Here is a 27892-nt window from a genome sequence, read left to right as displayed (position 1 = left end):
GTACCCTGCCACGTGCAGGACAGGCCTCCACCACACGGAATCATCGGGTCTAACAGTCAGGCGGCCAGGCTGAGAACTGTTCACAGGAATCAAAGTTCCCTTCTGCCTTAAGGGCCTTGACACATCCTGTCTCCTCCCCCTGAAATCCTCAATGTCCCTCTCGAGAGGGCTACATCCTACTCAACCTTTTTGTTTATTAAGATTTATCTATCTATCTACCTGCAAGGCAGTGGCAGAGAAACAGAGACCGAGAGAGCAAGAGAGAGAGATCTTACATCCACCAGTTCATTCTCTGAATAGTCATACCAGCCAGGGCTGGGCCAGACCAAAACCAGCAGCCAGAAACTCCATCCTGGTCTCCCAAGCAGTAGGAGGGACTCAAGTACTCGAAACATCATCTGTTGTCTCCCAGGTGCATGAGCAGGGAGTTGGATCAGAAGTAGAACAGCTGGGACTTGAACCCACACTTCAGTATGGGATGGGGTACCACAATGCCTGCCATCCTAGTCAACCTTTAAATCACACCTTAAGGGGCTGGCGCTGTGGCATAGTAGGTTAAGCCTCTGCCTGTGTTGCTGGCATCCTATATGAGTGCCAGTTTGAGTCCTGGATGCTCCACTTCCGATCTAGCTCCCTGCTGGGAAAGCAGTGGAAGATGGCCCAAGGGCTTGGATCACTACACCCACATGGGAGACCATGAAGAACTGTTGTGGCCATCTGAGGAGTGAACCAGCAAATCGAAGACTTCTGTCTGTGGCTCTGCCTCTTACATGAATAAATCTTCATAAAAATAAATAAAAAATAAATCACACCTTATACATCACTTCCTTAGAGGAGCCTTATAGGATCCCAATTATAAACTCTCTTCTTGTGCTTTTCTTTCATGGTTCTGATCACTAAGGTTAAATGCTAAAAAAAAAAAAAAAGATGGATTTTGGCCACTACTGTTTTTATAGGATCCAAAACACACTCTCTAGAGGCCAGTGTTGTGGCACAGCAGGTTGAACTGCTGCCTGTAATGCGGGCATCCCATATATTTGCTATTGCTGGTTGGAGTCCCAGTTGCTCCACTTCTGTTCCAGTTCCCTGCTGACATGCTTGGGAAAGCAGCAGAAGGTGGCCCAAGTACTGGGCCCCTGCACCCATGTGGGAGACTCAGATGGAGTTCCAGGCTTCTGGCTTCAGCCTGGCCCAGCCCCAGGCTACTGCAGCTATTTGGGGAGTGAACCAGTGGGTAGAAGATCTCTCTCTCTCTACCTTTCAAATAAAATCTTTAAAAAAAAGGGGGGGGGGGTTTGAGGGGAGCGGGCACCATGACACAGTGGGCTTAGTCTCTGTCTGCAGCGACGGCATCCCATATGGGTGCTGGTTCGAGTCCTGGCTGCTCCACTTCCAATCCAGCTCCCTGTTGATGGCCTGGGAAAGCAGTGGGAGATGGCCCAAGTCCTTGGGCCCCTGCACCCATGTGGGAGACCTGGAAGAAGCTCCTGGCTCCTGGCTTCAGATCAGTGCAGCTCCGGCCATTGCAGCCATCTGGGGAGTGAACCAGTGAATGGAAGACCTCTCTCTCTCTGCCTCTCTGTAACTCTGCCTTCAAATAAATAAATAAATCTTTAAAAAAAAAAAGAAAAGAAAAAACTGTGTCTTTCTGCCTCTCAAATCCATCACATACTTTCATTTTTTATTTGGAGAAAGTAAAACATTTTAATAATCAGATGAACACATGTCTACCCACCACACAGGCTAAAATACTGAATATCAACAGTACCTGTGGCTCCCTGTGGGCCTGTCCTCTCCCGCAGAGGGCACCGCCACTCTCAGTTATTTAGTTTTGTTGTCTGAAGCCTTCTATAATTGGAATTGTGTCCTATTCAGTGACTTCTTTCTTTCCTGTTACAGTGTCCCAAGCCTTAACCATCTATTTACCCACTCCAACTGCCAACTGATACTTGATTTATGCTGTTTAGGCTACCATGAACAATGCTGCTATGAATATTCTCATACAAGTCCCTTGGGGCAAAACTTAAGAGGCAAATTCTCAGGGAAAAAAAAGCCAAAGGCTATGTGCATAGTCAACTGAAGTCAGCAACGCCCAAATGCGCTATTTCCACTGCTGGCAGTGAACCAGCAACTCTACGTTCTTATCGAAATGTGCCACTGAATGGGCTGGCGCCTCGGCTCACTAGGCTAATCCTCCGCCTGCGGCACTGGCACTCCGGGTTCTAGTCTCGGTCAGGGTGCCGGATTCTGTCCCGGTTGTTCCTCTTCCAGTCCAGCTCTCTGCTGTGGCCTGGAAAGGCAGTGGAGGATGGCCCACGTACTTGGGTCCTGCACCCGCGTGTTAGACCAGGAGGAAGCTCCTGGCTTCGGATCGGCGCAGTGCGCCGGCCGTAGCGGCCATTTTGGGGGTGAACCAATGGAAGGAAGACCTTTCTCTGTCTCTCTCTCTCTCACTGTCTAACTCTGCTTGTCAAAAAAAAAAAAAAGAAAAGAAATGTGCCACTGACTTTTTTAATCAGACTGGAATGAGATTATCTCACTGTGGTTTGATTTCCTAGATTACTCATGAGTTTAAACATCTTTTCAGGATGGTGCTGTGGCATAGCAGGTAAAGCCGCTGCCTGCAGTGCCTTCATCCCATATGGGCGCCAGTTCGAGACCCAGCTGCTCCACTTCCAATCCAGCTCTCTACTATGGCCTGGGAAGGCAGTAGAAGATGGCCCAAATTCTTGGGCCCCTGCACCTGCGAGGGAGACCCAGAAGAAACTTTGGTTCGTGGCTTCAGATCTGCCCAGCTCCAGCCATTGTAGCCACCTGGGGAGTGAACCAGTGGATGGAAGATGTCTCTCTCTCTGCCTCTCTATAACTCTGCCTTCAAATAAATAAATAAATCTTTAAGAAAATAAACATCTTTTCATGTGTCTACAGGCATACACACCTCCCCAATGTTTCTCCCCTTTCCTCAACATCCCCTCTTCCATCTTGCAGAGTATTTCCCTTTGCCACTTCAACTCTGCCCTGTCTACAGAGCGGACCTCTACAGCCTACACCAAAACGCTCGCTCGCCCTCCGGAGTCTGGGGCTCCAGAAAATGAGATGGTGGAATTAAAGCGACACCGCGGCATTTCTTTCCCTGAGCGCCTCCCTCGCAGGCCGGATGTCACGCACTGCCGAGCGCTGCCCAGCTGTGCCCACTCTTCTCTGTCTCCCCTCGCGGCCTGGAGGTTTAGGAATAGTAAAGCCCCCTACTCCTAACAGCTGGGAGGTACTGAACTTCGCCTTGCTAACTTTTCCTTGACCCTGACTGGACTCTTGTCTGCTGTCCACAGTCCCTTTATTGTACTCAATCCAATCACACCATGTAAGTGTGCCATGTTTCCTGCCAGGACATTGAATGACAGGAAGTTTATGCTTGAAATTCATCGGTAATATCAGAATTACCCCCCAAAAAAGGAGCTCTGAGACGCAGTAAATGGGAGTAAATTAGAGAAGTAACGAGAAGAACAAAGGCTCTGGAATCACGCAGACATGGAGATCCAGGTTTGACTTCTGGTCCCTTCACTTTCTGGCAGTGCAGGAGGGCCCAAGTGCTCGAGCCCCTGCACCCACATGGGAGACCTGAAGAAGCTCCTGGCTCCTGGCTTCAGCCTGGCGCAGCTCTGGCTGCTGCAGCCACTTGGGGAGTGAACCAGCGGATGGAAGATCTGCCCCCAATCCTCTCTGTAACTAACTGTGACTTTCAAATAAATAAATATTAAAAAAAAAAAAAAAAAAAAAGCAACAAGGAATCTAAGGACCAAAACATAAACTGAGAAGACCAGAGGGCCAGGCCCTTGACAGTGTTTACCTGGCTCTGTGCCAAAGTTAGAGGACCTACTTCCAAGACTTATCTTGTGAGAGAACCACGTTGTGCTATTTAAGCCAGTGCTACTCAAAGTGTGGTCCCCACCATGACAGCTTTCCCACCAGCTGCAGCTTGTTAGAATGACAAAATTTCAGGCCCTGCTCCATCTCTCCTGAAGAGAGCTGCAGCATCTCAAGGGATGGACCCAAGAATGCATTTTCAGAAGCGTTACTTTTATTTAAACAAAGTCCGAGGAGTACTGGCCACGATTCGAATATTTCATCACACATAGCAAAAAGCACATGTAAGTAGTACACATCAGCCTAAACAAGCTGTTTAAACGTCTGACCCTGCTTGCCACCTCCAGATTTCTAGGCAGATTCTGCAAGACACTATGTCAAACAATTGGTCCAGGATCTAATACGTTTGTTTAGGAGACAAATGTTAGTTCTCTTTCTGCTAAATCTTACCCTGAGCTTTCAAAAGATTACACAGGCATGTCTTTTTTTTTTTGGAAAGTCAGAGTTAGAGAGAGGAAGAGATAGATAATCTTCCATCTGCTGGTTCACTCCCCAAGTGGCCCCAACACCTGTGGCTGAGCCAGATCAAAGCCAGGAGGTTCCTCTGGGTCTCCCATGTGGGTGCAAGGGCCCAATCAGTTGGGCCATCTTCCGCTGCTTTCCCCGGACATTCGCAGGGAGCAAGATCGGAAGTGGAGCAGCCAGGACATGAACTGGTGCCCAAATGGGATGTCAGCATCGCAGGCAGCAGCTTTACCTACTACACAATGCCAGCCCCCAGAGGATCACTTTTGTAATAGTTATCCTTTAGCTATTTGGGCTAGACAAAAATAATAATTAAGTAAAAAAAGAAAAATGTCAAGTACAGTGTAGACATGTATGCAAGTACAGTGTAGACATGGACGAAGCTCATCTGTAAGCCTCAATTACTTAGAAATTACAAAACTTGAAAGTCAAACAATAATCAAAATCTCAGTGAAGGGTCCACTAGTGTCCAGTGTAGCACTGAACATTCCCACTAATGAGAAGTTCTACAATGTGTTCTTTATAATACTGATATTGATATTGAAGCAGACTTCAAATGTAACACAATTTTACACACACACACAAAAGCATTCTTTAATCTAGGTCGGACGCTCTGATTCCGACGACTCAGATCACAGGGAAAAAGGCACTTACCTCAAAGTCACACTCCTCTCCCACGGCATATTTGGTCATGATCTCCAGCCAAGCAGTATCCACTAACTTCTCTAAGGAGGCTGTGTTATGGTGAACCATTTCCAGAACAAGCTTCTCATACCAGGCAGGGAATTCCTCCTTCAAACTAAATAAATACGCTATTAGTTACCCAGAAAACACAGAAAACCTATCCACAGATTTAATTCAGTTCAACAGAAACACTCTTTCTTTAAAAAAGACTTATTTTGAGAGGCAAAGAGAGAAAGCTAGCTCCCACCCACCGGCTCCCTCCCCAAATGTCCACAAGGGCCCGGGTGGGGCTGGGCAGAAGCTGGGAACCAGGAACTCATCCAAGCTCTCCACATGGGCAGCAGGGAATGATGCTTGTGCATAGCAACAGGAAGCTGGAATCGAAGCAGACCCGGGACTTGAACCCAGGCACTCTGATCAGGAAGTGGGCATACAACTAGCATCTTTACTAGGTCAACTGTCCACCCCCCACAGACTTAATTTTTTAGAGGTTTAGTATTACAGCAAAATAAACATTTCCTTAGCAAATACACAAGGTAGCAGATGACGGGAACACAAAGATTAAAAACTGCAGCCGGGGCCAGTGTTGTGGCCTAGCAGGTAAAGCCGCCGCTGCCTGTGAGGCTGGCATTGCGTGTGGGCTCTGGTTTGAGTCCCGGCTGCTCCACTTCCATCCAGCTTCCTGCTGATGGCCTGGGAAAGCAGCAGGAAATGGCCCAAGTTCTTGAGCCCCAACCCACATGGGAGACCTGGAAGAATCCCTGGCTCCTGGCTTCGGCCCAGCCCAGCCATGGTGGTTGTGGCCATCTGGGGAGTGAACCAGTGGATGAAGATCTATCTCTCTGTCTCTCCCTCTTTCTGTGTAACCTTGACTTGCAAATAAACAAATATTCTTAAGAAACAGAAACAACAACAAAGTGCCCTATGCAGCACAAGGATAAAAGCAGAAGCTTTCCAGCAGCTCTGTCACACTGCTGCAGCCGTTCTCCCATCCATAAAATAGCAGGTCTACTTCTGGTGAGGCCGAGCAGCTCCCATCAGTGTGTCTGCACTGGACTTTCCAGTAGTGAATTCATTCATAACCTCAGCCCGCCTCTCGTGTAGGAGGATCTCACTCCCATTTCTGTTACATCTCAGTCAGTTCTCATACCTTGGGAGGTATCTAGAAATCTCACTTTACAGGTAAAAGGTTAACATATTGGATCCTTGACTTGAACGCCAAAGGCCTGACAAAGTAAAACAATGAGGAACCACTTTTCATGTATCAAACTACCAACAAAGACATTTCATTATCACACCCAATATGTACAAGTGAACAGTGCAAAGTGGCATCATGGTGATGGCCTGCTTCAAGCCTTCGGAAAGCAATGTGACACGTATCAAACCTCTGACAGGTACACAGATTCGCCACTGGGTTCTCAGGTAAGCAGAGAATGGGACGCCGGCTAAGAGGACAGCTGTTGAATGCCCAGCTTGGGCAGATGATTCAATACTTAAAATGGGGGGGGGGGGGGAGATCAGGCACAAAACATTCTTGTAAAGGCTAGGGTTAGGAGTCTCCTTTGTAATCATTTTTTCTTGTTGCATTTTACTTTTTTCTTTATTTATAAAGAGTTGTTTATTTATTTGAAAAGGAGAGAGACACAGAGAGAAAAAATCTTCCATCTGCTGGTTCACTCCCCAAATGTCCACAAAGCCAGGGCTGAAAGGGCCATTTAGGGAGTAAAGCAGTGGATGGAAGATCTCATTTTCTGGGGCTGGTGCTGTGGTGTAGTGGGCTAAGCCTCCACCTGTGGTACTGGCACCCATATGGGAGCCAGTTCTAGTCCCAGCTGCTCCTCTTCCAAACCAGCTCTCTGGTATGGCCTGGGAAAGCAGCAGAAGGTCCAAGTCCTTGGGCCCCTCCACTCCTGCTGGAGACCCGGAAGAAGCTCCTGGCTTTGGATTGGCCCAGCTCTGGCCATTGTAGCCATTTGGGGAGTGAACCAGTAAGATCTCTCTCTTTCTGTCATTCCCCCCACCCTCTCTGTTGCTCTGCCTTTCAAATAAATACAAAATTAAATCTTTTTAAAAAAAATGTGGGGCCAGCACAACTGTGCCTTTTAAATAAATAAATCTTTTTGTAAAAAATTCATGGTAAATGCATATAAAGCATTACTACACATGGACAGCATCAGGGCCGGCGTTGTGGTGTAGCAGGGTAAGCCGCCACCTGTGATGCCAGCATTCCATACGGACACCAGTTCAAGTTTATGATCCAGCTTGCTTCTGATGTGCCTGGGAAAGCAGTGGAAAGATGGCTCGCATGGGAGACCTGCATTGGGTCCCTGCACCCATGACCTGGAAGAGGCTCCTGGCTTTAGCCTAGCTCAGTCCCAAACACTGCAGCCATTTGGGGAATGAACCAGCAGATGCACATCTCTCTCTGAATGAACCAGCAGATGCACATCTCTCTCTCTCTCTCTTTCTCCCTCTAACTCTGCCTTACAAATAAAAATTTTCTGCACCAAAATAAATTTATCTTTTAGTTCCATTTTTCTAGGAACTTTGTGACGTACCCTCAGAAAAAATTTATCCAAGATGCAGCAAGTAAAGAAACAGGCGCCAGGTAATTAGTGATGAAGCCACTATTGAACCCCATGCTGACAATCCATCAAATGAGCAGAACACTATTAGATTACTAAACTCTATGACTTCTACTTATCTGCTATCAAGTCCATGAAAAATCTGCAGAAAATACATCTATTCCAAACTCCCAATAGTAGTTTTATCATTCCTTGCTCTTTTTTTTATAGTTACTTCTTTTTCCATGAACTTTTAAAATGTTTATTATTTATTTATTTATTTGCGAGGCAGACAGAGAAAGTGATGGTTCCCAACTGCCAGTTCACACTCCAAACACCTAGAAGCCGGGAACTGAAGTCAGGAACCCAACCCAGGTCTGCCATGTGGGTGGCAGGAACCCACTCACGAGAGCCATGATCTGCTGCCTCTCCAGGGTCTACATCAGCAGGAAGCTCGTGTCAGGACGAGCTGAGCCAGAGACTCCAATATGGGGCACGGTATCTTAACTGCTGGGCCAAATATCTACCCTTGAGAGTTTTCTTTGAGAGAATGTCCAGACAATGGGGTATTTTGAACACATATAAAAATTTTTAAGTATTTTTGACACTTTTTTATAATTTATTTGGGGGGAGAACACACCAGCTCCCACCCACTGGTTCACTCCTCAACCCCCCCCCCCCCAGCTGGGGGGCTGGAGTAGACCTAAGCCAGGAGCCCAGAACTCAGTTCAGATCTCCCACAGGGATGACAGACAGCACTGGACTCACCAACTGCTGCCTCCCAGGGTGCACATTAGCAAGAAGGTGGAACTGCAGTGGAGCTGGGACTCAAACCCAGGCCCTCTGATGCAGGATGCAGGCTTCCCAATTGGCCAAATGCCTGCCCCACCAGGATTTTTTAAGGCACCGCCTTTAGTGTCTCCACGTAAACAGTCCTCAGACTGTTATTCAGTTCTAGACGCAAGTGAAAGGGGCCTGCGCTGTGGCACAGGAGGTTAAGACTGCACCTGCAGTGCCAGCACCCCACATGGGCACCAGTTCCATGTGAGTTCCGGCTGCTCCACTTCCAATCCCGCTCCCTATTAATGCACCTGGGAAAGCAGCAGAAACTGGATAAATGCTTAGGCCCCTGCACCCACGTGGGAGACCCAGAAGAAGCTCCTGGTTTCAGCCTGACCCAGCCCTGGCCATTGTGACCATTTGAGGAGTGAACCAGCAGATGCAAGATCTCTCTTTCTTTCTCTCTATCTCTGCCTTTCAAATTATAAATAAATCTTTTTTTTAAAAAATGAGTATTAAAAACACTTTGCTACTAGCAAAATGGCAGTAGGCAAAAGCATCAAGACAACACTAAAGTATATATTACTATTTGTGTCCCATAAATTTTTTTTAAAGATTTATTTTATTTATTTGAAAGACAAAGTTACAGAGAGGTAGAGGTAGAGACAGAGAGAGAGAGAGGTCTTCCATCTGCTAGTTCACTCCCCAGATGGCTGCAATGGCCGGAACTGCGCCGATCCGAAGCCAGGAGCCAGGAGCTTCTTCTGGGTCTCCCACACAGGTGCAGGGGCCCAAGGACTTGGGCCATCTTCTACTGCTTTCCCAGGCCATGGCAGAGAGCTGGATCGGAAGAGGAGCAGCCAGGAATAGAACCGGCGCCCATATGGGATGCCAGCACTGCAGGCTAGGGCTTTAACCTGCTGCACCACAGCACCAGCCCCATGTCCCATAAATTTAAACACAAATCTACTTAGGGTTAACATTCCCCCCTATTCTAATGAAAAGGAGTCGGAACACAAGGCTTCTGTTACTTACAGTTCAGCGACTTCCTGTTCTTCTTCCCAGGCCTCCTTGTGTGTTAACTGACTGCTTCCAGTACTCTTACAGGTCCAGATGCGCTCACTGTACCTCTCCAGGCGGGCTTCGTATTCTCTGTTCACAGTGGCTCAGGAAAATAACATTCAAAGAGGGACAACCAACCCACTGCTGTAAAATACTTAAACACAGAAAAAAATGTGCACTATCCTTTTAAAATGTGCAGCATGAAGATAAAAATGGAACCAGAGTTTTCAAGCAGCAAAAGCAAGGCAAGATACTTAAGACTAAAGTAAGAGGAGAATAAGGTTGTCACATTTTACAAATAAAACACTAACATTTTAGCACAAATGTAATTCCTTCAATTCATCAAAGTTTCATTTCACAAGAAAAAAAAAGTACTAAAACAATGTAGGAAAAAATAAAGGCAAACTATAACACAAATCATGGAATTGTTAAACAACTCAAAAGGTCACAAGTTTTAGAATCAGTGCACAGTAAGATGGGATGGCCAGTCTCCAGGACAGTCTGCAATAACCTTATGCATATGCTAATGATCACTGACAGCCTTCCAGTCTACCCTGCAAACACCAGCTGCTTCTTAGGATTAAAAGCGTATACTCCTTGGGCCAGCACTGTGGTGCAGTGGTTAAAGCCCCAGCCTACAGCGCCAGCATCCCACACGGATGCAGGTTTGAGTCTCAACTGCTCTACTTCTGATCCAGCTGCCTAATGATTCGCCTGGGAAAGCAGCAGAGGATGGCCCAAGTCCTTGGGCCCCTGCACCCAAGTGGGAGACCCAGAACAAGCTCCAGGCTCCTGGCTTCACATCAGCCATTTAAGGAGTTCTACTCCATCCCAACTAGAATTCACCACCAGCCAGCCACATTCAAATTCAAATGGCAATTTACTTTCATGCAGAGCAACAGATGCTGTGCAAGAAGATAAACTGACACTACAACTAGAGAGTAAGCTGCCAATCCCTCTACTTTCCAAGTGACACGTTTTATAGTGGCTGAAATAAATGTATTTAAACTGCTCCTAGTGCTGGACTTGTGGCAGAGCTGGTAAAGCCGCCGCCTGCAGTGTCAGCATCCCATAAGGGTGCGGGTTCGAGTTCGGCTGCTCCACTTCCAGGCCAGCTCTCTGCTATGGCCTGGGAAAGCACTGGAGGATGGCCCAAGTCCTTGGGCCCCTGCACCCATATGGGAGACCAGGAGAAGCCCCTGGCTTTGGATCAGCTCAGCTTCGGCAGCCGTGGCCATTTGGAGAGTGAATCAGCGGATGGAAGACCTCTGTCTCTCTCTCTCAGCCTCTGCCTTTCAAATAAATAAATCTTTTTTAAAAAAAATTTAAAATAAGGCTGGTGCCACGGCTCAATAGGCTAATCCTCCACCTACGGCGCCGGCACCCTGGGTTCTAGTCCCGGTCGGGCCGCCGGATTCTGTCCCGGTTGCTCCTCTTCCAGTCCAGCTCTCTGCTGTGACCCGGGAGGGCAATGGAGGACGGCCCAAATCCTTGGGCCCTGCATCCGCATGGGAGACCAGGAGAAGCACCTGGCTCCCGGCTTCAGATCAGCATGGTGCGCCAGCCGCAGCGGCCATTGTGGGGTGAACCAATGGAAAAAGGAAGACCTTTCTCTCTCTGTCTCTCTCTCTCACAGTCCACTCTGCCTGTCAAAAAAAATTTTTTTTTAATAAATGTAAAAAATCTATCTCTCCCTCTGTCACTGACTTTCAAATAAGTAAATCTTAAATATACATATAAAAATACCAAACATCTATTGATTGGTTATGACTTTTTTTTTAAAGATTTACTTATATTATTAGAAAGGCAGAGTTAGAAGGAGAGGGAGAGGGGGAGAAGAGAAGAGGGGAAGAGGGGAAGAGGGGGAGAGAGAATTAATCTTCTGTCTGCTGGGGCACTCCCCAAATAGCCACAAAGGCTGCCAACTGCCAGACCAAAGCCAGGAGTCTCTTCCGGGTATCCTACATGGTTTCAGGAAACCCAGCAGTGGGTTAAGCGGCTGTCTGCAGCGCCAGCATCCATATGAGTGTCAGTCTCGGCTCTTTCACTTCCGATCCAGCTTCCTGCTAATGTGCCTGGGAAAGCAGCAGAAGATGGCCCAATTTGCTCAGGCCCCGGCAACCACGTGGGAGACCTGGATGAAGCCCCAGGCTCCTGGCTTCCACCTGGCCCAGCCCTGGCTGGTGCAGCTTTTGGGGAGTGAACCAGCAGAGGGAAGACCTTTCTCTCTTTGCCTCTGCCTTTCCCTCTCTGTAACTCCACCTTTCAAATAAATAAATCAACCTTAAAAAAATCTATTCTGCTGAGTCATTTCCATCCATTCCCACTGACTTCAATCACTATCTATATGCTAATAACTTCTATCAGCAGCTCAGTCTATCTATGAACTCCATCCATATATTCAATAACAACATGGACTGGTCTATTTATATATGCACAGGGACAACAATGGTTAGGGGCAGGCTCTCGGCCCAGCAGTTAAAGCTGTCTACATCCCACATATCAGAGTACCTATGTTGGAGTCCCAGTGGCCGATGAAGACTCCAGTATGGGTCCTGCCACCCGTACAAGAGACCTGGATTGAGTTCCAGGCCTCCAGCTTTGACCCAACCATGGCAGAGGCACTGGGGGAATGAATTAGTGGAGGCGAGCTCTCTCTGCATCTGTCATTTTTTCTCTGTTAATAAGAAAAAAATTGTTAAAAGAATGTCCAAACTGAACATTTTACTTCCCCTCCTCTACTCATAAAACAAAATACTTGCTCCTCTTCCATGACTATTTCAGAAAATGACATCACGACCCAATCCTTCATCCTAACTCCTCTCCATTCAACCACCAAATCCTGATGAATCTTCCTCATCATCCCCAGAATGTACCTATTGCACATCTCTTCTGCTCAAAGGCTTACTGTGTATTCGGACCACCATTCACTGTCACGTTATTTCAACGGACACATCCCTTGTCTAGTGACTGCTGGTCTCATGGTTTGAGACCCACTCAACACTGCAGTCCCAGTTATTTCTCCTAACCTAAAAGCTTATTCAAATTTATCAACAGCCCCCACTAAACGTAAGGCCCAGTCAAAACCACTCTGCCTATGTCACAGGGACCTGCACGATGTCTTCGTGTCTCTCTCCGCGAAGCAATCCCAGCCCCATTCTCGCTTCTTCACTGCAGGTATACGAAGCTTCTTTCAATCTATTAAAATGAAGAACCTTCAAATTCACACTCACAGTCATCACACCTTGTCTACCGAGACAAGCCCTCTATTCTTTATTAACTAAATTCTAATCTTCCTTTAGATCTCAAAAGTAGCCTTCCCTAGCACAAAGTCCCTGAACCTTCAAATAGGGCTGATTACATGTTGCTGCTCCCAACTGTTTACCTCCTTGCCACAGAGGTTTCACATGTAATGTCTCCTGGGAAGAGGAATGCACACTCCCACCCCACGCATTTGTCACGTGACTTGCTTTGACCATTAGATACAAACAGATGTGTTCTCTACTTCCAAGAGGCACTTCTTTTTTAAGGTTTATTTATTTGAAAGGTAGAGGCAGAGAGAGAGAGAGAGAGAGAAAGGGGGAGACAGAAGTCTTCCATCTGCTGGTTCATTCCCCAAATGGCCATAACCGCAGGAGTTGGGCTGCTTCGAAGCCAGGGGCCAGGAGTTTTTTTCTAGGTCTCCCACATGGATGCAGGGTCCCAAGAACCTGGGCCATCTTCCACTGCTTTCCAAGGCCATAGCAGAGAGCTGGATCGGAAGTGGACTGGCCAGGACCCGAACCGGTGCCCATATGGGAATGCCGGCACTGCAGGGGGCAGCTTTACCCACTAAGTACTACCACCCAAGAGGCTTTTAAAAGCCACTGTGTTTGCGCTGTGGTGTAGCAGGTTAAAGCCCCAGCCTGCAGCACCAGCATCCAATATGGGTGCCAGCTGGAGTCCCGGCAGCTCCACTTCCAATCTAGTTCCCTGCTAATGCGCCTGGGAAAGCAGTGGAGGATGGCCCAAGTCCTTGGGCCCCTGCATCCCTATGGGAGACTCAGAAGCTCCTGGCTCCTGGCTCCTGATGCGCTCAGCTCCACCTACTGCAGCCATCTGTGGAGTGAACTAGTGGATGGAAGACCTCTCTGTCTCTCCCTCTCTCTGTAACTCTTTTAAATAAATTTTTAAAAATTAAAAAAAAAAGTCACTGTGTTTGCTACTGTAAAAGTATGTCACATGGGGCCTGCATTATGGTATAGTGGGTTAAGCCACAGCCTGCAATACCAGCATCCCATATGGGCTCTGGTTCAAGCCCCAGCTGCTCCACTTCTGATCCAGCTCCCTGCTAATGCACCTGAGAAAGCAGCAAAGGATGGCCTAAGTCCTTGGACTCCTGCACCCATGTGGCAGATCTGGATGAAGCTCCTGGCTTCAACCTGGCCCAACCCTGACTGAAAAAAAAAATTATGTCACACATACGGACTGCTCCTTCAGCCTGGGTCATAAAATAAGAAAATGTGTGTTTTCTTTTCTCATCTTTTAATTTAAAAAAAATTTTTTTTTAATTTTATGAAAGAGATCTACAGAGACAGAGGTAGAGACATTCCATCCTGTTCACTCCTCAAATGCCCACAACAGGCAGGGCTGGAACGGGGGAAACCCAAGAGCCAGGAACTCAATCCATGGCCTTCCACATGGATGGCAGGGACCCCCGCACCTGAGCCATCCCAGGCTGCCTCCTAGGGTGCACATTAGCAGGGAGCTGGACTCAGAAGCAGAAGTGGAACTAGAATCCAAGCTTTGATATGAGATGGGGACATCCCCAGTAGCATTCTTATTTATTTATTTAAGAGGCAGAATTATAGACACAGAGAAGAAGAGAGAAAGGTCTTCCATCCACTGGTTCACTCCCCAAATGTCCTCAAAGGCCAGAGCTGGGTGGATCCGATACCAGGAGGCAGGAGCTTCTTCTGGATCTCCCATGTGGGTGTAGAGCCCCAAGGACTTGGGCCATCATCTTCTGCTTTCCCAGGCCATCAGCAGGGTCATAAGTGGAGCAGCAGGGATTCGAACCAGCCCATATGGGATGCTGGTGCTTCAGGCAGAGCTTAGCCCACTCTGCCACGGTGCCGCCACCCCTCCCAGTGGCATCTTAACCACTCAACACATGCCTGCCCCTGGCTTTCCTTTATCAATGTGGCTACCAGAAAATTTTAAATTCTGTGTGGTTTACATTTTTATTGGACAGCACGGTAAGCCTCAAGTATACCTATATCAGAACAAATGCCCCCTGACAACATTAACTCAAATTTTTAAATTGACTAGTCAGATTAATTCCGCAAGTCTAAAACAAATTCCTAAAATAACCCCTAACAATAGATACTTTTAAGTTTATGTGACTCTGTTCTGTTAGGTTAAGAAAAAGCAAAGTCAATGAAAATCAATGAGGGGAAAAAAGTCCAAAGGAGGAATACTGAATCAGCTACCTCTAAATCCTATTTCAGATTTTAGGTTACCAAAATAAGTCACTCACTCTCAAATAACCACTCGGAGCAAATGCCAATTGAGGTTTTTATGTTCCAGCAACTGCTGCACATATAATTGCAGGCAAAATGTCAAAGCAATTCTCCAAAGGTTGTGTAAGCTCTAAATGATAAGATATTTTCAAATCCTAGACTATCGTATTATGCATCTACTTTTTCATGAGTTCAAGAGCTGCCTCCTTACCATAACATGCGGCTGCTTTGTTCCCTTCAGCCTCTTAGGGATTTGTTCATCCAATAAAGCACTTGATAGCCTGAAAGCAAGTGGCCCAGAAGAATATAGAGGTTAAAAAAGGTGTAACTGTGGGGCCTGCGCTGTAGCACAGTGGGTAAAGCTGCCGCCTGCAGCGCTGATATCCCATATGGGCGCCGGTTCGAGACCTGGCTGCTCCACTTCCAATCCAGCTCTCTGCTTGGGCCCCTGCACCCGCATGGGAGACCTGGAAGAAGATCCTGGCTCCTGGCTCCGGACTGGCGTAGCTCTGGTCATTGCAGACAATCGGAGAGTGAACTTCTCCCTGCCTCTCTTCTCTGTGTAACTCTTGACTTCCAAATAAATAAATAAATCTTTAAAAAAAAAAAAAAAAAAAAAAAAAGGTATAACTGTAACCCTAAGACTCTTAAGTGAAAAGATGATAGAGTCAACCAAAGATCTGTTTTTTCTCTCTTTGGACCAGAATCCGTCATCAAGTCAGAAACAAATCTAATCTTGTATGACTTGTTACTTTATTGGGACCAGTATTGTGGCATAGCAGGAAAGGCTGCCGCATCCTATATGGGAACTGGTTCACGTCCCTGCTGCTCCACTTCCAACCCGGCCCCCTGCTAACGGCCCAGGGAAAGCAGAAGATGGCTCAAATGTTTCGGCTCCTGCCACCCATGTGGGAGACCCAGCCCTCTCTCTCTCTCTCTCTCTGTAACTCTTCCAAACAAATTAATAAACCTCTAAAAAAGAAATTATAGAAACAGAAGAGCTCAGTAATAAATGGTCCAATAAAATCCTGCCTTGCAACCACATCTACAGCTACTCGAGTCTTCAAATCCTCTTGCCATTCGTGTCTAGGGCCAGAACTACAAACGACAGCACATCATCACACCACCGAAAATCTCTCACAGGATTACGCTACAAAGGTCATGAGCTACTTGTTTCTAAGCTTTAGAAGCCAGGACAGCAGAAGCAACACAACAAAACTATTAACATACAGCAACATGTTTATAGCTTCAGTGACTGCTTAACACCCAGTGTGATGCAAATACAGTCAGCGTTTCCTGTCATTGGCAAATATCATATCAAGAATTTTGTCTGGTCGGCACTGTGGCTCAGTGAGCTAAGCTGCCAACTGCAATGCCGGCAACCCATACTGAAGCACCGGTTTGAGTCCCAGCTGCTCTGTTTTGGATCCAGCTCCCTGCTCATGTGCCTGGGAAAGCAGACGGCCTAAGCATCTGGGTCCCTGCCACCCACATGGAAGACACGGATGGAGCTCCAGGCCCCTGGCTTCAGGCTGGACCAGCCCCGGCTGTTGCAGCCATTTGGGGAGTGAACCAGCGGATGGAAGATATCAATACTGATCTCTCTCTCTCAAAAATTGGCTGATGAAGGTAATGTTTTCCAAGTAAGGTCTAGTGTCTTGCCTATGGAACAAGCCTAGGAAGTAACACGCTGAAAATTCAAAGCTACGGTGTACAGTACAACCCACATCTAACTCCAGGCGTTCAGTGTGCATCATTCACAAACTGCCCTGTAGGCTTAGTGAAGATGGGCGCTATACCTGCAAGAACCCAAGACCTCACAGGTTTAATTCAATAAAATAGCATACAAATTTGCCACAGAGTACACACGCAATCAAAAGGTGAGTATTCAGAGAAAACTGAAGTATCAAATTCTATGAAAAACATAAATATGAGAACTGAGAGTAATACTTCAAATGCAGCTATTAACCCAGCCACATATTTGTTTTCCTCTATGAAACCACTAATAGTCCAATAAAGAAATATGCCAACCATACACTGCAATTGCTTAAAACCCATCCTCAAAGTGCTTCCCCTTGTACTAACTCCCAAGGGCGCAATCACCCCCCAGTACATAACACTATTTAAGAATGCCTTTGTTACAAAGATTTTAAATACTGGTGTGGGAAAAGGAAAATAAACATTTATTACGTACATATCACTTGAAGTGTTTCTGGTTTTCAACTGTGATCATTAAGAGAAAGTCTTCCTACTCATGAAGATTTCATTAAATGATCAGAAAAAGCCTGTGTTGCCAGTACCCACTCAGCTACCTCTGGCCATTTTTGACCTGTTAAGAGACTTAGAACTTGGCTCTCCTCTACGGCATGTCCTTACATTCCACTAGAACCAGAGCTGAAAACTAACATCTGAGCACGTTAGTGGGTGAGACCACCAACAACTCAAAAAAACAAATGACATCTGAACACGCACTCAGACCCCCCCAAGTTTTTTCACTCTACTGTTATGATTGGGAATTTTATCTCAACAACCACAAAAGGAGGCGACTCTGGGAAGAAAGCTGTAGTTAGCAGAGCTACAAGCCCTCTCTTCAGAGGGCTTCATTCAGAAATGCCTAACAGAACAAGAAAGAGGGGCAGCGCACCCCCCACCCCCAATTAAACGCTCTCATTTTCAACCACAGACGGCCACAAAGCGGACCAGCGCTGAAATGAGCTGAACGTGCCCCCGCGGCAGCCCATGCTCCCCTCCGGGACTCAGGCCGGGATCGGCCAGGAACAGCACTGGACCCTGCTCCCGCCTCTCCTCTCGCACAGAGGCGCACGGCCGGAGGCCCTGAGCGGCTGCACCAGGCCAGAGGTGCACCTCTGCCCGAGCAGGAGTTCCCTCCCCAGGTCTCTGCGCACAAACACCCCACACTCTCAGCCCACGGGACAGATACTCCAGGAAGCAGAGGCCCGAGGAGCGGAAGGGCTCACGGGAACACTCCCTCCCGTGCCGGAGCAAGCACGCAGAAACCACCAAGAAACCAAGCCGTTCCGGGAGGGAAAGGACCGACAAAGCAACCCATCAGCCTCCACGCGCGAGGTTCTCTCAGCTCCCGAGCAAGCTGCACGCAGAAGTCGACTTCAGAACCCTAAAGCTCGGAAATCATTCATCTGGCGATCCATCAAAAAAAAAAAAAAAAAAGTAAATCAAAGTGGTACAACTTTTAAACTTCAGGATGCCACTCGCACAAGACATCTTAGCGAACCAGAAGGGAGGACGCTCCCTATTTAAAAACATCAGCTTCTCAGGTTCCCACCATACAACACTGAGACTTCTAGCTACCTTTCGGCATTTAAAAAAAAAAAAAAAATTATAAAACACCAGCCTCCCGCCTAACCCTTCCCGAGTGCAACCCCGCGTGTGCCCAAGGAAGCAAGTCAGGGCTCCTCCCCAGGGAGCCTCTCTGCTTCCTCGCCTCCCTCCAGGGGAGGCCCCGGGTCCTGTCACTTCGCCCCCCAACCCCGGCCTGGGGTCCACGCCGGAGCAGAACCATCCAGGCGACCCACACGCGCGGATCACGAGGCCGCGCGGCTGCGATTTCAAAAACTTTCATTTCCATCGCAAAGCAAAAAGCAGCCAGAGAAGCCCCGCTCCCCTCCGCCCCCCGCCCCCGCCCCCAGCCCGGCGCCCACTCGGCCGGCGAGGCCCGCGGACAAAGTGCGCGCTCGGGGCGCCCGCCGGGCTCGGCATCCAGGCCCGCGCTGACAGCTGCCTCCGCGGCGCAGCCCGCGGGCCGTCGGCTGGAGAAGGATACTCCCGGGTGCGGAAGGCCTCCTGAGTGTGCGGGATGGTGAAGAGCGGCTCCTCCCCGGGAAGCGGCTTCACCAGCGGGAAGGGCTTGCGGCCCAGGAGCGGCGCCATGGCGGCGGCGGCGGCGGCGGGATCGCGCGGCCCGCGGCCGGCCCCGCGGCCCAGCACTAGGCCCCGCGGCCCGGAGCGAGCGCCTGGCTCCCGGGGGCGGTGGGGGAGGGGAGGGGTGAGAGGGCGGCGCGAACTCCGGGCTCCCTCAGAGCTGGCGCGGCGGCGCGGGAGCCATGGAGCGCCACGCCGGGGCACGGAGCTCCCACGCACACCGCGGCTGCGCCTCCGAGCCCCGCTCCGGCCGACCTCCGCTGCGGGTCCCCGCGGGCGGCAGTCACGACTCCGTCTCTAGCTGCACCGGAGGAAATTATTGAAAAATGGCGGGAGATTCCCCTCCTCCCCCCGCCGGGCCGGCGCGCACACTAACTTGCTCCCTTGTGGCGCCGGGGGCGAATGCGCCAATAGGCGGAGAGCTGCTCAGCGCTCACGTCCTATTGGCCCGGAGCAGCTGCCGCTCCACGCCCGGGTCCCGCCCCCGTCCTGCCGCTGCCGCGTAGTTGGGTTGCAGCGCACTAGAGGGCAGTCCGAAGAGGTGAAAGGTCACGTTATGTAAGCGCCGGTGACAGGCGCGCGGGCCGCCCGCGGCGGAGCGGAAAGTGGGGGGCAGCAGGGGACCGAAAGGCCGAGAGCCCAGAGAGGTCAGCCTAGGGGAGCTCCTCTCGCTGGCAGACACTGCGCCATCTGTCACCAACGGCGACACCGACATCCGGGCACCACTGTCCGTGTGGTGCGCCGGCGGGGGGAGGGGGAGCGCGCGGCCAGGGGCTTTGTCTTTCCACTCGCGCTCCGCCCCTTCTTAAAGGCGCCGCGCTCGGCCACGCCCGGGGGTGCGCGGGTGGGGCCGGGCTGCGCCGTGGGGTTGGCGGGAAGCCACCCCGGGACGTGCAGGCGGCCGCGGAAGGGTGGCTGCAGCCCCAGCCCGGCTCACCCCGCCCCGGAGTTAAGCCGCTCGGGGTGGGAGGGCGGCTGGGGTCTGCAGAGAGGCGTGGGCGCACGCCGGAGAGGCTAAGGCGGAATGCTGCTTTGGAAAAATGCCTTAGGGGACGTAGTGGCGATGGGAGATGAAGCCCGTTCATCCGGCTGATACGACACTGGGCACCCTCCGGTGTTCCGGGCCCTGTGCTGGGTGCCGTAGGGCGGGAAGACACGAGAGAGTGCCCCAAAATATATATACATATATATGGCGTGCAATCTGCCGGAGCAGCGCTTTCCAAAGTGCGCAGTCAGAAGGCAGCAGGAGATCGCTGCTGCTTCTCCTGGCTAAGATCTGGTACCACCAGAAGAATCAGAGGGGTGGGCGTCCGGCCGCCAGCGGTTGGAAGCACATCCAGGCCCCACAAGGGAGAGCCTGGGTCCCTCCCGGCTCCAGCGACCTGCTGCTGCAGTAGCCCTGCCAACGACGGGCCAAGTACCTGGGTCCCTGCCACCCACGTGGGGACTTGGACTGAGTTCCCAGCTTCCCCGGGGGCCACTGTGGGCATTTGAGGACTGAACCAGCTCTGTCACTCTTCTTTTTTTTTTTTTTTTTTTAATGTATTTATTTGAAAGGCAGAGTTACAGAAAGAGGGAGAGACAGACAAAGGTCTTCCATCTGCTGGTTCCCTCCCCAAATGGCCGCAACGGCCAGCGCTGGGCTGATCCAAAGCCAGGAGCCAGGAGCTTCTTCCAGGTCTCCCACGTGGGTGCGGGGGCCCAAGGACTTGGGCCATCTTCCGTTGCTTTCCCAGGCCATAGCAGAGAGCTGGATCGGGAGTGGAGCAGCCGGGACTTGAACCAGCGCCCATATGGGATGCTGGCACTGCAGGCGGCGGCTTTACCCGCTACACCACAGCACTGGCCCCCATGTCACTCTTTTTAAATAAGTGAATCAGAAACACGCTCATTAGAATTCTGTCGCTGCTAGATTATCTTCCCGGGTTCATAGCTTCCTGATCTGCTCTCCGACACGGCCTGATCTGCTCTCCGACACGGCCACACTGCTGGGTGTCCCAGAATAAAGCGTGCCGGTGTCAGCTCCATACCTTCTTTCCTTCTGTCTTCAAGGAGATCCTGTTCCCACTAAAAGGTGAGTTCTAGGTCGGACACCACCTCTAGGAAGCCTCACATGGTCACCTACCAGAGAAGGCAGAACCGAATTTGCGGCACAAAGTATGGGGGGGTGAGGGGGGAGCTGGTTCAGCTGCTGCTTGTGACACAGGCATCCCATAGGGGAGGGACAATTGGAGTCCCCGCTGCTCCACTTCCGTTCCAGCTCCCTGCTGCTGCGCCTGAAAAGGCAGCAGCTAATGAATGGCCAAGTGCTTGGGCCCCTGCACCCACGTGGGAGACCCAGACGGAGCTCCTAGCTCCTGGCTTCAGCCTGGCCGGGCCCTGGTGGTTGTAGCCATTTGGGGAGTGAATCTGCAGATGGGAGATCTTTGTCTCTCCCTTTCTTCCTGTCACTCTCTGCCTTTCAAATCAATAAATCTTAAAAAAAAAAAAAATTAGCCGGCGCCGTGGCTTAACAGGCTAATCCTCCGCCTTGCGGCGCCGGCACACCAGGTTCTAGTCCCGGTTGGGGTGCCGGATTCTATCCCGGTTGCTCCTCTTCCAGGCCAGCTCTCTGCTATGGCCCAGGAAGGCTGTGGAGGATGGCCCAAGGACTTGGGCCCTGCACCCGCATGGGAGACCGGGAGAAGTACCTGGCTCCTGGCTTCGGATCAGCGTGATGCGCCAGCCGCAGCGGCCACTGGAGGGTGAACCAACGGCAAAAAGGAAGACCTTTCTCTCTGTCTCTCTCTCACTATCCACTCTGCCTGTCCAAAAATAATTAATTAATTAATTAATTAATTTTAAAAAATCAGGAAATGAGCGTGGCAAAGGAAGTGGTCATCCCGGCCATGTGTATGCGCTGAGTTGGAGTGACCACGTACACAGGAGCTTTAGGGATCCCTAGGGCCCAAGTGCAGGAAGTGGAGCTAGGCCTACAGAGCTGACGCCCAGACAGGAGGTCCCAAGGCAGTGAACATTAGCTGGGCTAAAACCTGACAGCAAAAGTCACTCAAAGTAAGGGCTCCAAACACATTAAGAAACAAATGATCAGGGAAGTTGGGGTACTTCAAAAAGTTCATGGAAAACACATTGAGCCTGGCAGGTCAGGTCCCGGTGACCCACAGCAGAGCACCTGTGATTGTAGCACAGTGAGTTAAGCCACACCTTGAGATGCCCACATCTCGCATCGGATTGGCAGCTCAAGTACCAGCTCCTCTGCTTCCAATCCAGCCCCACACTTACGCGTCCTGGGAGGCAGCAGAAGATGGCTCAAGGCCTTGGGCCCCTGCCCCCCACCTGAGAAACCTGGATGGGGCTCCTGGTTCCTGGCTTCAGCCTGGCTCAGCTCTGCCTGTGGTATGCATTTGGGGTGTGAGCTAGCAGATGGAAGAGCGCTCTCTCTCTCTCTCTCTCTCTCTCTCTCTCTCTCCCTGTCTTGCTCTGCCTTTAAAGTAGATAAAGTAACTTTAAGAAAATGTATTTTGCAAACTGTTGAAATCTTTATACTAAATTAATCTTCTGTATCTAAAGAGAATTGAAAATGAATCTTGATGCAAATGGAAGGGGAGAGGGAGCGGGAGAGGGGAGGGTTGCGGGTGGGAGGGAAGTTATGGGAGGGGGAAGCCATTGTAATCCATAAGCTGTACACTGGAAATTTATATTCATTAAATAAAAGTTTAAAAAAAAAAAAGAAAATGTATTTTGGTGTAGAAAACAAATTGGAAATCCATGCATGTCTTGTAATATACATTTTGTGCGAACTTTTTAAAGTACCCTCAATTTTTTTAAAAAAGATTTATTTATTTGTTTGAAAGGCAGAGCTACAGAGAGGCAGAGAGAGAGAGGTCTTCTATCCATCAGTTCAGTCCCCAGATGGCCACAACGGAACTGAGACGATCCGAAGCTAGGAGCCAGGAGCTTCCTGCAGGTCTCCCACGCGGGTGCAGGGGCCCAATGACCTGGGCCATCTTCTGCTGCTTTCCCAGGCCATAGCAGAGAGCTGGATAGGAAGAGGAGCAGCCCGCGGCGGGGTGGGAGGTGGGGGTTGGCACTGTGGTGCAGTGGGTTAAAGCCCTGGCCTGAAGCACCGGCATCCCATATGGGCACCGGTTCGAGTCCCAGCCGCTCCTCTTCCGATCCAGCTCTCTGCTGTGGCCTGGGAAAGCAGCAGAAGATGGCCCAAGTCCTTGGGCCCTTGCACCCACTTGGGAGACCCAGAAGAAGCTCCTGGCTCCTGGCTTCGGATTGGCACAGCTCTGGATGTTGTGGCCAATTGGGGAGTGACCCAGCGGATGGAAGGGTTGTCTCTCTGTGTAACTCTTAACTTTCAGATAAATAAATAAATATTAAAAAAAAAATTTTTTTTAAATCTTAAAAAAAAAAAGATGAGCAGCCAGGACTCGAACCAGCAACAATATGGGATGCCAGCACTGCAGGCGGTGGCTTTACCTGCTACACCACAGCGTCAGTCCCTAGAATGTAATTGTTTAATTTTTTATTTACCTATTTTTATGAGAGGGAGAAAGAGAGAGAGTGCTCCCATCTGCTGGTTCATTCCCCTAAGGCACACAAAGGATGGTGCTGTAGGTTGAAGCCAGGAGCCAGAAACTCAATGCAGGTCTCCCACGGCGGCGGGGAGAGAGGGACACCACTTTTTTTTTTTTTTGACAGGCAGAGTGGACAGTGAGAGAGAGAGACAGAGAGAAAGGTCTTCCTTTTCCATTGGTTCACCCCCCCAATGGCTGCTGCGGATGGCACACCGCGCTGATCCGAAGCCAGGAGCCAGGTGCTTCTCCTGGTCTCCCATGCGGGTGCAGGGCCCAAGGACTTGGGCCATCCTCCACTGCCTTCCCGGGCCATAGCAGAGAGCTGGACTGGAAGAGGAGCGACCGGGACAGAATCCGGCGCCCCAATCGGGACTAGAACCCGGTGTGCCGGCGCCGCAGGCAGAGGATTAGCCTAGTGAGCCGCAGTGCCGGCTAAGACACTGCTTCTTGAGCCATCACCACTGCTGCCTTCATTGGCAGGAAGCTGGAATCAAGAGCTGGGTGTCCCTGCTGGATTGACCCCCGCAAGACCAAATGCCTGCCCCCAACCACAAGATCTTAACATCTTGTCCTGACACTGTCCAAAAACCAAACAAACAAACCAGGGACTAAGCTAGCACAATGGTTTCCTGTTCTAAAATTTCCACTCTCAATGCCTCCGTTTAAACCCTCTGTCTTCTAATTGAGTTCATTCTTTGTGTCCAGTCTTAGGATTCCCAAGTCCCAGCAAGCCGGCCCCAAAGGGACCACTGCCTCCCCACTCCCAGAATCCACCACACTCATTCCTCCCCAGTGCACAAGTGCACCTCCCTCCCGCCCTCCCTCCCTCTCCCCTCCCCCACCCTCATCTGAATCCTACACTTCCTTCCCGGTGCCGCTCTCCCAGGCCCTGTCCTTTGGCTCTGAACTCTCGAGTTTTCATGAATCATCCTTGTAGCCTAACCCAAGGCCTTTTCTCTGCCAACATCTGGTTAAACAAGCCGTAACAGAGGACCGGGATCAGGATCTGTCAGTTCCCGGGATCTGCAGCAGAAGGTGCTCGGTGGCTCCGGCTGATTGGCCGCAGGGGTCCCAGCACGTGGGGACACCCCCAGCATCTCTTCTGCAGATCCCCAGCGAGCCGTTGCCTGGCCTGGCGTGAGCTCGTCGGCACGGCCATCTCTTGTGCTCTGTGTGCCAGGGAGCTCTGCCTTGCCACGCACCCATCCTCCAACCGTGTTGACACAGACACCTTTGCCCAGGGAAGTTCCAGCTTCTGGCTGGGGCTGGTTTCTGGGCTGTCCTGCTCATTCCTCAGACTCAGACATCCCAAAGACCCAGAGGGAGAGAAAGAGAGAGAGAAATGGAATTATCCACCCACTGGTTCACTCCCCAGCTGGCCACCAGGAGCCAGGCTCTCCATCTGGGCTTCCCACATGGATGACCCAAGCACTTGAACTATCACGCGCTACCCCCCAAGTGCATAGGCAGGAAGCCAGATAGGAAGTGGAGGCAGGATTTGCTCCCAGGTTCTCCAGTGTGGGATGCAGAGTCCCAGGAGGCACCTTAACTGCTGCCCCAGTTTTATGCTTGATATTGACTGACTCTGAGAGGAAAGTGAAGACTTAGCCCTCTGTTGAACATGCATTATGGGAGGCTCCTGCATTAAACCCCAACCAAACCAAAAGGGAGTCACTCCCGTTCAATGTCGCAGCATCCAGTGGATACTTCCAGAGGACACACACAGACCATTTTCTCCTGAAAAAGAAGAGATCCGGTCTCCCCGAGGCAGAGTAATCAAGTCCCCTCTGCTTGGACTCTTACAGAAAGACTTGACCTGATGTTACCCAATCAACTCGTCTTATTTCCTCATTTCCACCTTACTCATGGTTCTGCTGTTGCCCAATGGAAGCCACCATTCTATTTTTTTTTTAAGATTTTATTTATTTATTTGAGAGGTAGAGTTATAGACAGTGAGAGGAAGAGACAGAGAGAAAGGTCTTCTTTCCGTTGGTTCACTCCCCAGATGGCCGCAACAGCTGGAGCTGTGCCGAACCAAAGCCAGGAGCCAGGTGCTTCTTCCTGGTCTCCCATGCAGGTGCAGGAGCCTAAGCACTTGGGCCATCCTCCACTGCTCTTCCAGGCCATAGCAGAGAGCTGGTTTGGAAGAGGATCAGCGGGGACTAGAACTGGCACCCATATGGGATGCCGGCACCACAGGCAGAGGATTAACCTACTGCACCATGGTGCCAGCCCCATATATATATTTTTAATATTTATTTATTTATTTGAAAGGCAGAGGTAGAGAGAGGCATAGGCAGAGAAAGAGAGAGGAGAGAGAGACGGGGGTCTTCCATTCACTGGTTCACTCCCCCAAACACCCGCAACAGCCAGAGCTGGGCTGATCCAGAACCAGGAGCTTCTTCTGGGTCTCCCACATGGGTGCAGGGGCCCAAGGACTTGGGCCATCTTCCACTGCTTTCCCAGGCCATAGCAGGGAGCTGGATCAGAATGGAGCAGCGGGGCCTCGAACCAGCGCCCACATGGAATGCCGGCGCTGCAGATGGAGGATTAACCTACTGTACCACAGTGCTGGCCCCTCTCATCTTTCTTTTTTTAATGTTTCTTATTTTCATCTACTTGAAAGGCAGAGCAAGAGAGAGGGAAGAATGTATCTGCCATCTGCTGGTTCACTCTCCAAATGCCCACAACCCCCAGGGCTGGGCCAGGACAAAGCCAGGTATCGGGAATCCATTACTGGGCCATCATCGGCTGCCTCCTGGGATGCCTAAGCAGGAAGCTGCATTGGAAGCAGAGCAGACGGACTCAACGTGGGATGTGGGCGTCCCAAGGGGAAGCGTAACCCACTGTGCACCACCACCCACGCCTGTGGCAATTTATCTACAGGATGTGAGCACCCATGGGTGTTGGTATCTGCAGGGGTCCTGGAACGAACCACCACGGGTACCAGGTGAACCGAGGGGATACACTTTACCTATTTATGGGACTTTTCGCTAACTGTCCAGTTTTGCAAATTCCCTGAAATGTGGGGGAAGTTACAGATCCAGTTACCTGGTTCGCTCCTGCACAACGCCCAGTGCTTTGCCACCTCTGTCCGTCACTTGCACTGGTTACTCTCTTTCCTCAGGTCTGCACCCAACCAGAGGTTTCAACGCCCAGCCAGACTCTTCCCTGGACCCTAACAGTCCTCTTCCCTCCGCCCCGCCCCCGCCCCCCCCCCCCGAGACACAGCTCCTGTCCACCCTCCCTACCTCACCACACCATACACTCCTTAAAAAGACAGCGGCCACGTGGGATACGTGGGCACCAAGTATCTGTAAAACAAGCACCTGTCATGCCGAGTAACGCAGGCACGGAAATCTAACCCCGATAAAAAGGTGAGGTCCACTCGTCTCCTCGTCTCCTCTATACTCCAAACCGCTCTGTGGCAATCCTCATTCCACACGTTTAGTTAGGTGAGCCCATATTTTTTTTTTTTTGAGTTTTTAAAGATGTGTTTATTCGAAACGCAGAGTGACAAACCGTCCACCCATTGGTTCATTCCCCAGATGCTAGGGCTGGGGCTGGGCCAGGCCAAAGCCAGGAGCTCCCTTTGGCTCTCACGTGGGTGACAGACACCCAAGTACTTGAACTTCACCTGCTGCCTTCCAGGGAGCATTCGCAGGAAGCTGGATCAGGAGCAAAGGAGCTGGGACTTGCTCCAGGCATTCTAAGACAGGACGTGATTAACCGCTGCCCCAAACACCCACCCCTGGCCATTTTTTGATGGCCTCTTATTGGTTATACTTTCCCTTTGCTTAAATACATTAGAGAACACACTTATCTTATGTGCCACATATCATCGTGGAATCTGTGACAATCATTTCACAACTGAATAGTGGCCAGTTTTTTAAGAAAAAACAAGTAGGGGTTAACAAGGCCGGGCAGCAGAACTTGGATTCTAGTCCCGTCCATGATACCTGGAGCCCCGGTGAGGGGTCAAAGGCATTACTTAGAAAAATTTTGAACATACCAAACGCCAGATTTTTAAAACTGTGACCCTACTGATTTCCTTAGGACTCAGAACAAAAAGGAATCCGTGGCTGCCGGGGCCTGGGAAGAGTGGGAAACAGGGAGTGAGTGCCTGTGGGGTGGGAGGGCCCTGTGGGGCCTGAGAAGGCTCGCGGGGAGGGGAGGGTGGGAGCAGCTTACACTGTGCACCTGCAATGCAAATGCTAAGCTTTCGTGTGATGCGCATTCCACCTGAAAAACAGACCTCATGGATTCCTCCCTGCTGCCTGGGGCTGTGGAAGACACACAGGGACAGCACTGGCCACACGACAATGTCAAGGCAGTCTTGGCAGCGCTCTCCCGTCCAAGGGCCCAGCCCCCAGCACCCCCAGCCCTGCCCGCCCCCTTCCACAATGAGGCACTCAGACACCAACAA

The 27892-nt window shown here is 50.4% G+C and overlaps 1 protein-coding gene across 1 annotated transcript in view; it reads right to left on the bottom strand.

Annotated features, from left to right (window-relative positions):
• The window catches only part of BAZ1B (bromodomain adjacent to zinc finger domain 1B), a 72372-nt gene extending 53462 nt beyond the window's left edge, over window positions 1-18910 (bottom strand). The window contains exons 1-3 of the mRNA XM_062180734.1: window positions 18783-18910; window positions 9453-9569; window positions 5044-5188 (exon numbers count right to left, since the gene is read on the bottom strand). Coding sequence (XP_062036718.1) covers window positions 5044-5188; window positions 9453-9569; window positions 18783-18889 — 369 coding nt within the window. The 5' untranslated portion in view covers window positions 18890-18910. The remainder of the gene's footprint in view (window positions 1-5043; window positions 5189-9452; window positions 9570-18782) is intronic.
• Window positions 18911-27892: the final 8982 nt, after the last annotated feature.

The sequence above is a fragment of the Lepus europaeus genome, chromosome 21 (genome assembly GCF_033115175.1).
Source record: "Lepus europaeus isolate LE1 chromosome 21, mLepTim1.pri, whole genome shotgun sequence".
Lineage (NCBI taxonomy): Eukaryota > Metazoa > Chordata > Mammalia > Lagomorpha > Leporidae > Lepus > Lepus europaeus.
This window is presented reverse-complemented; position numbering and strand designations above follow the sequence as displayed.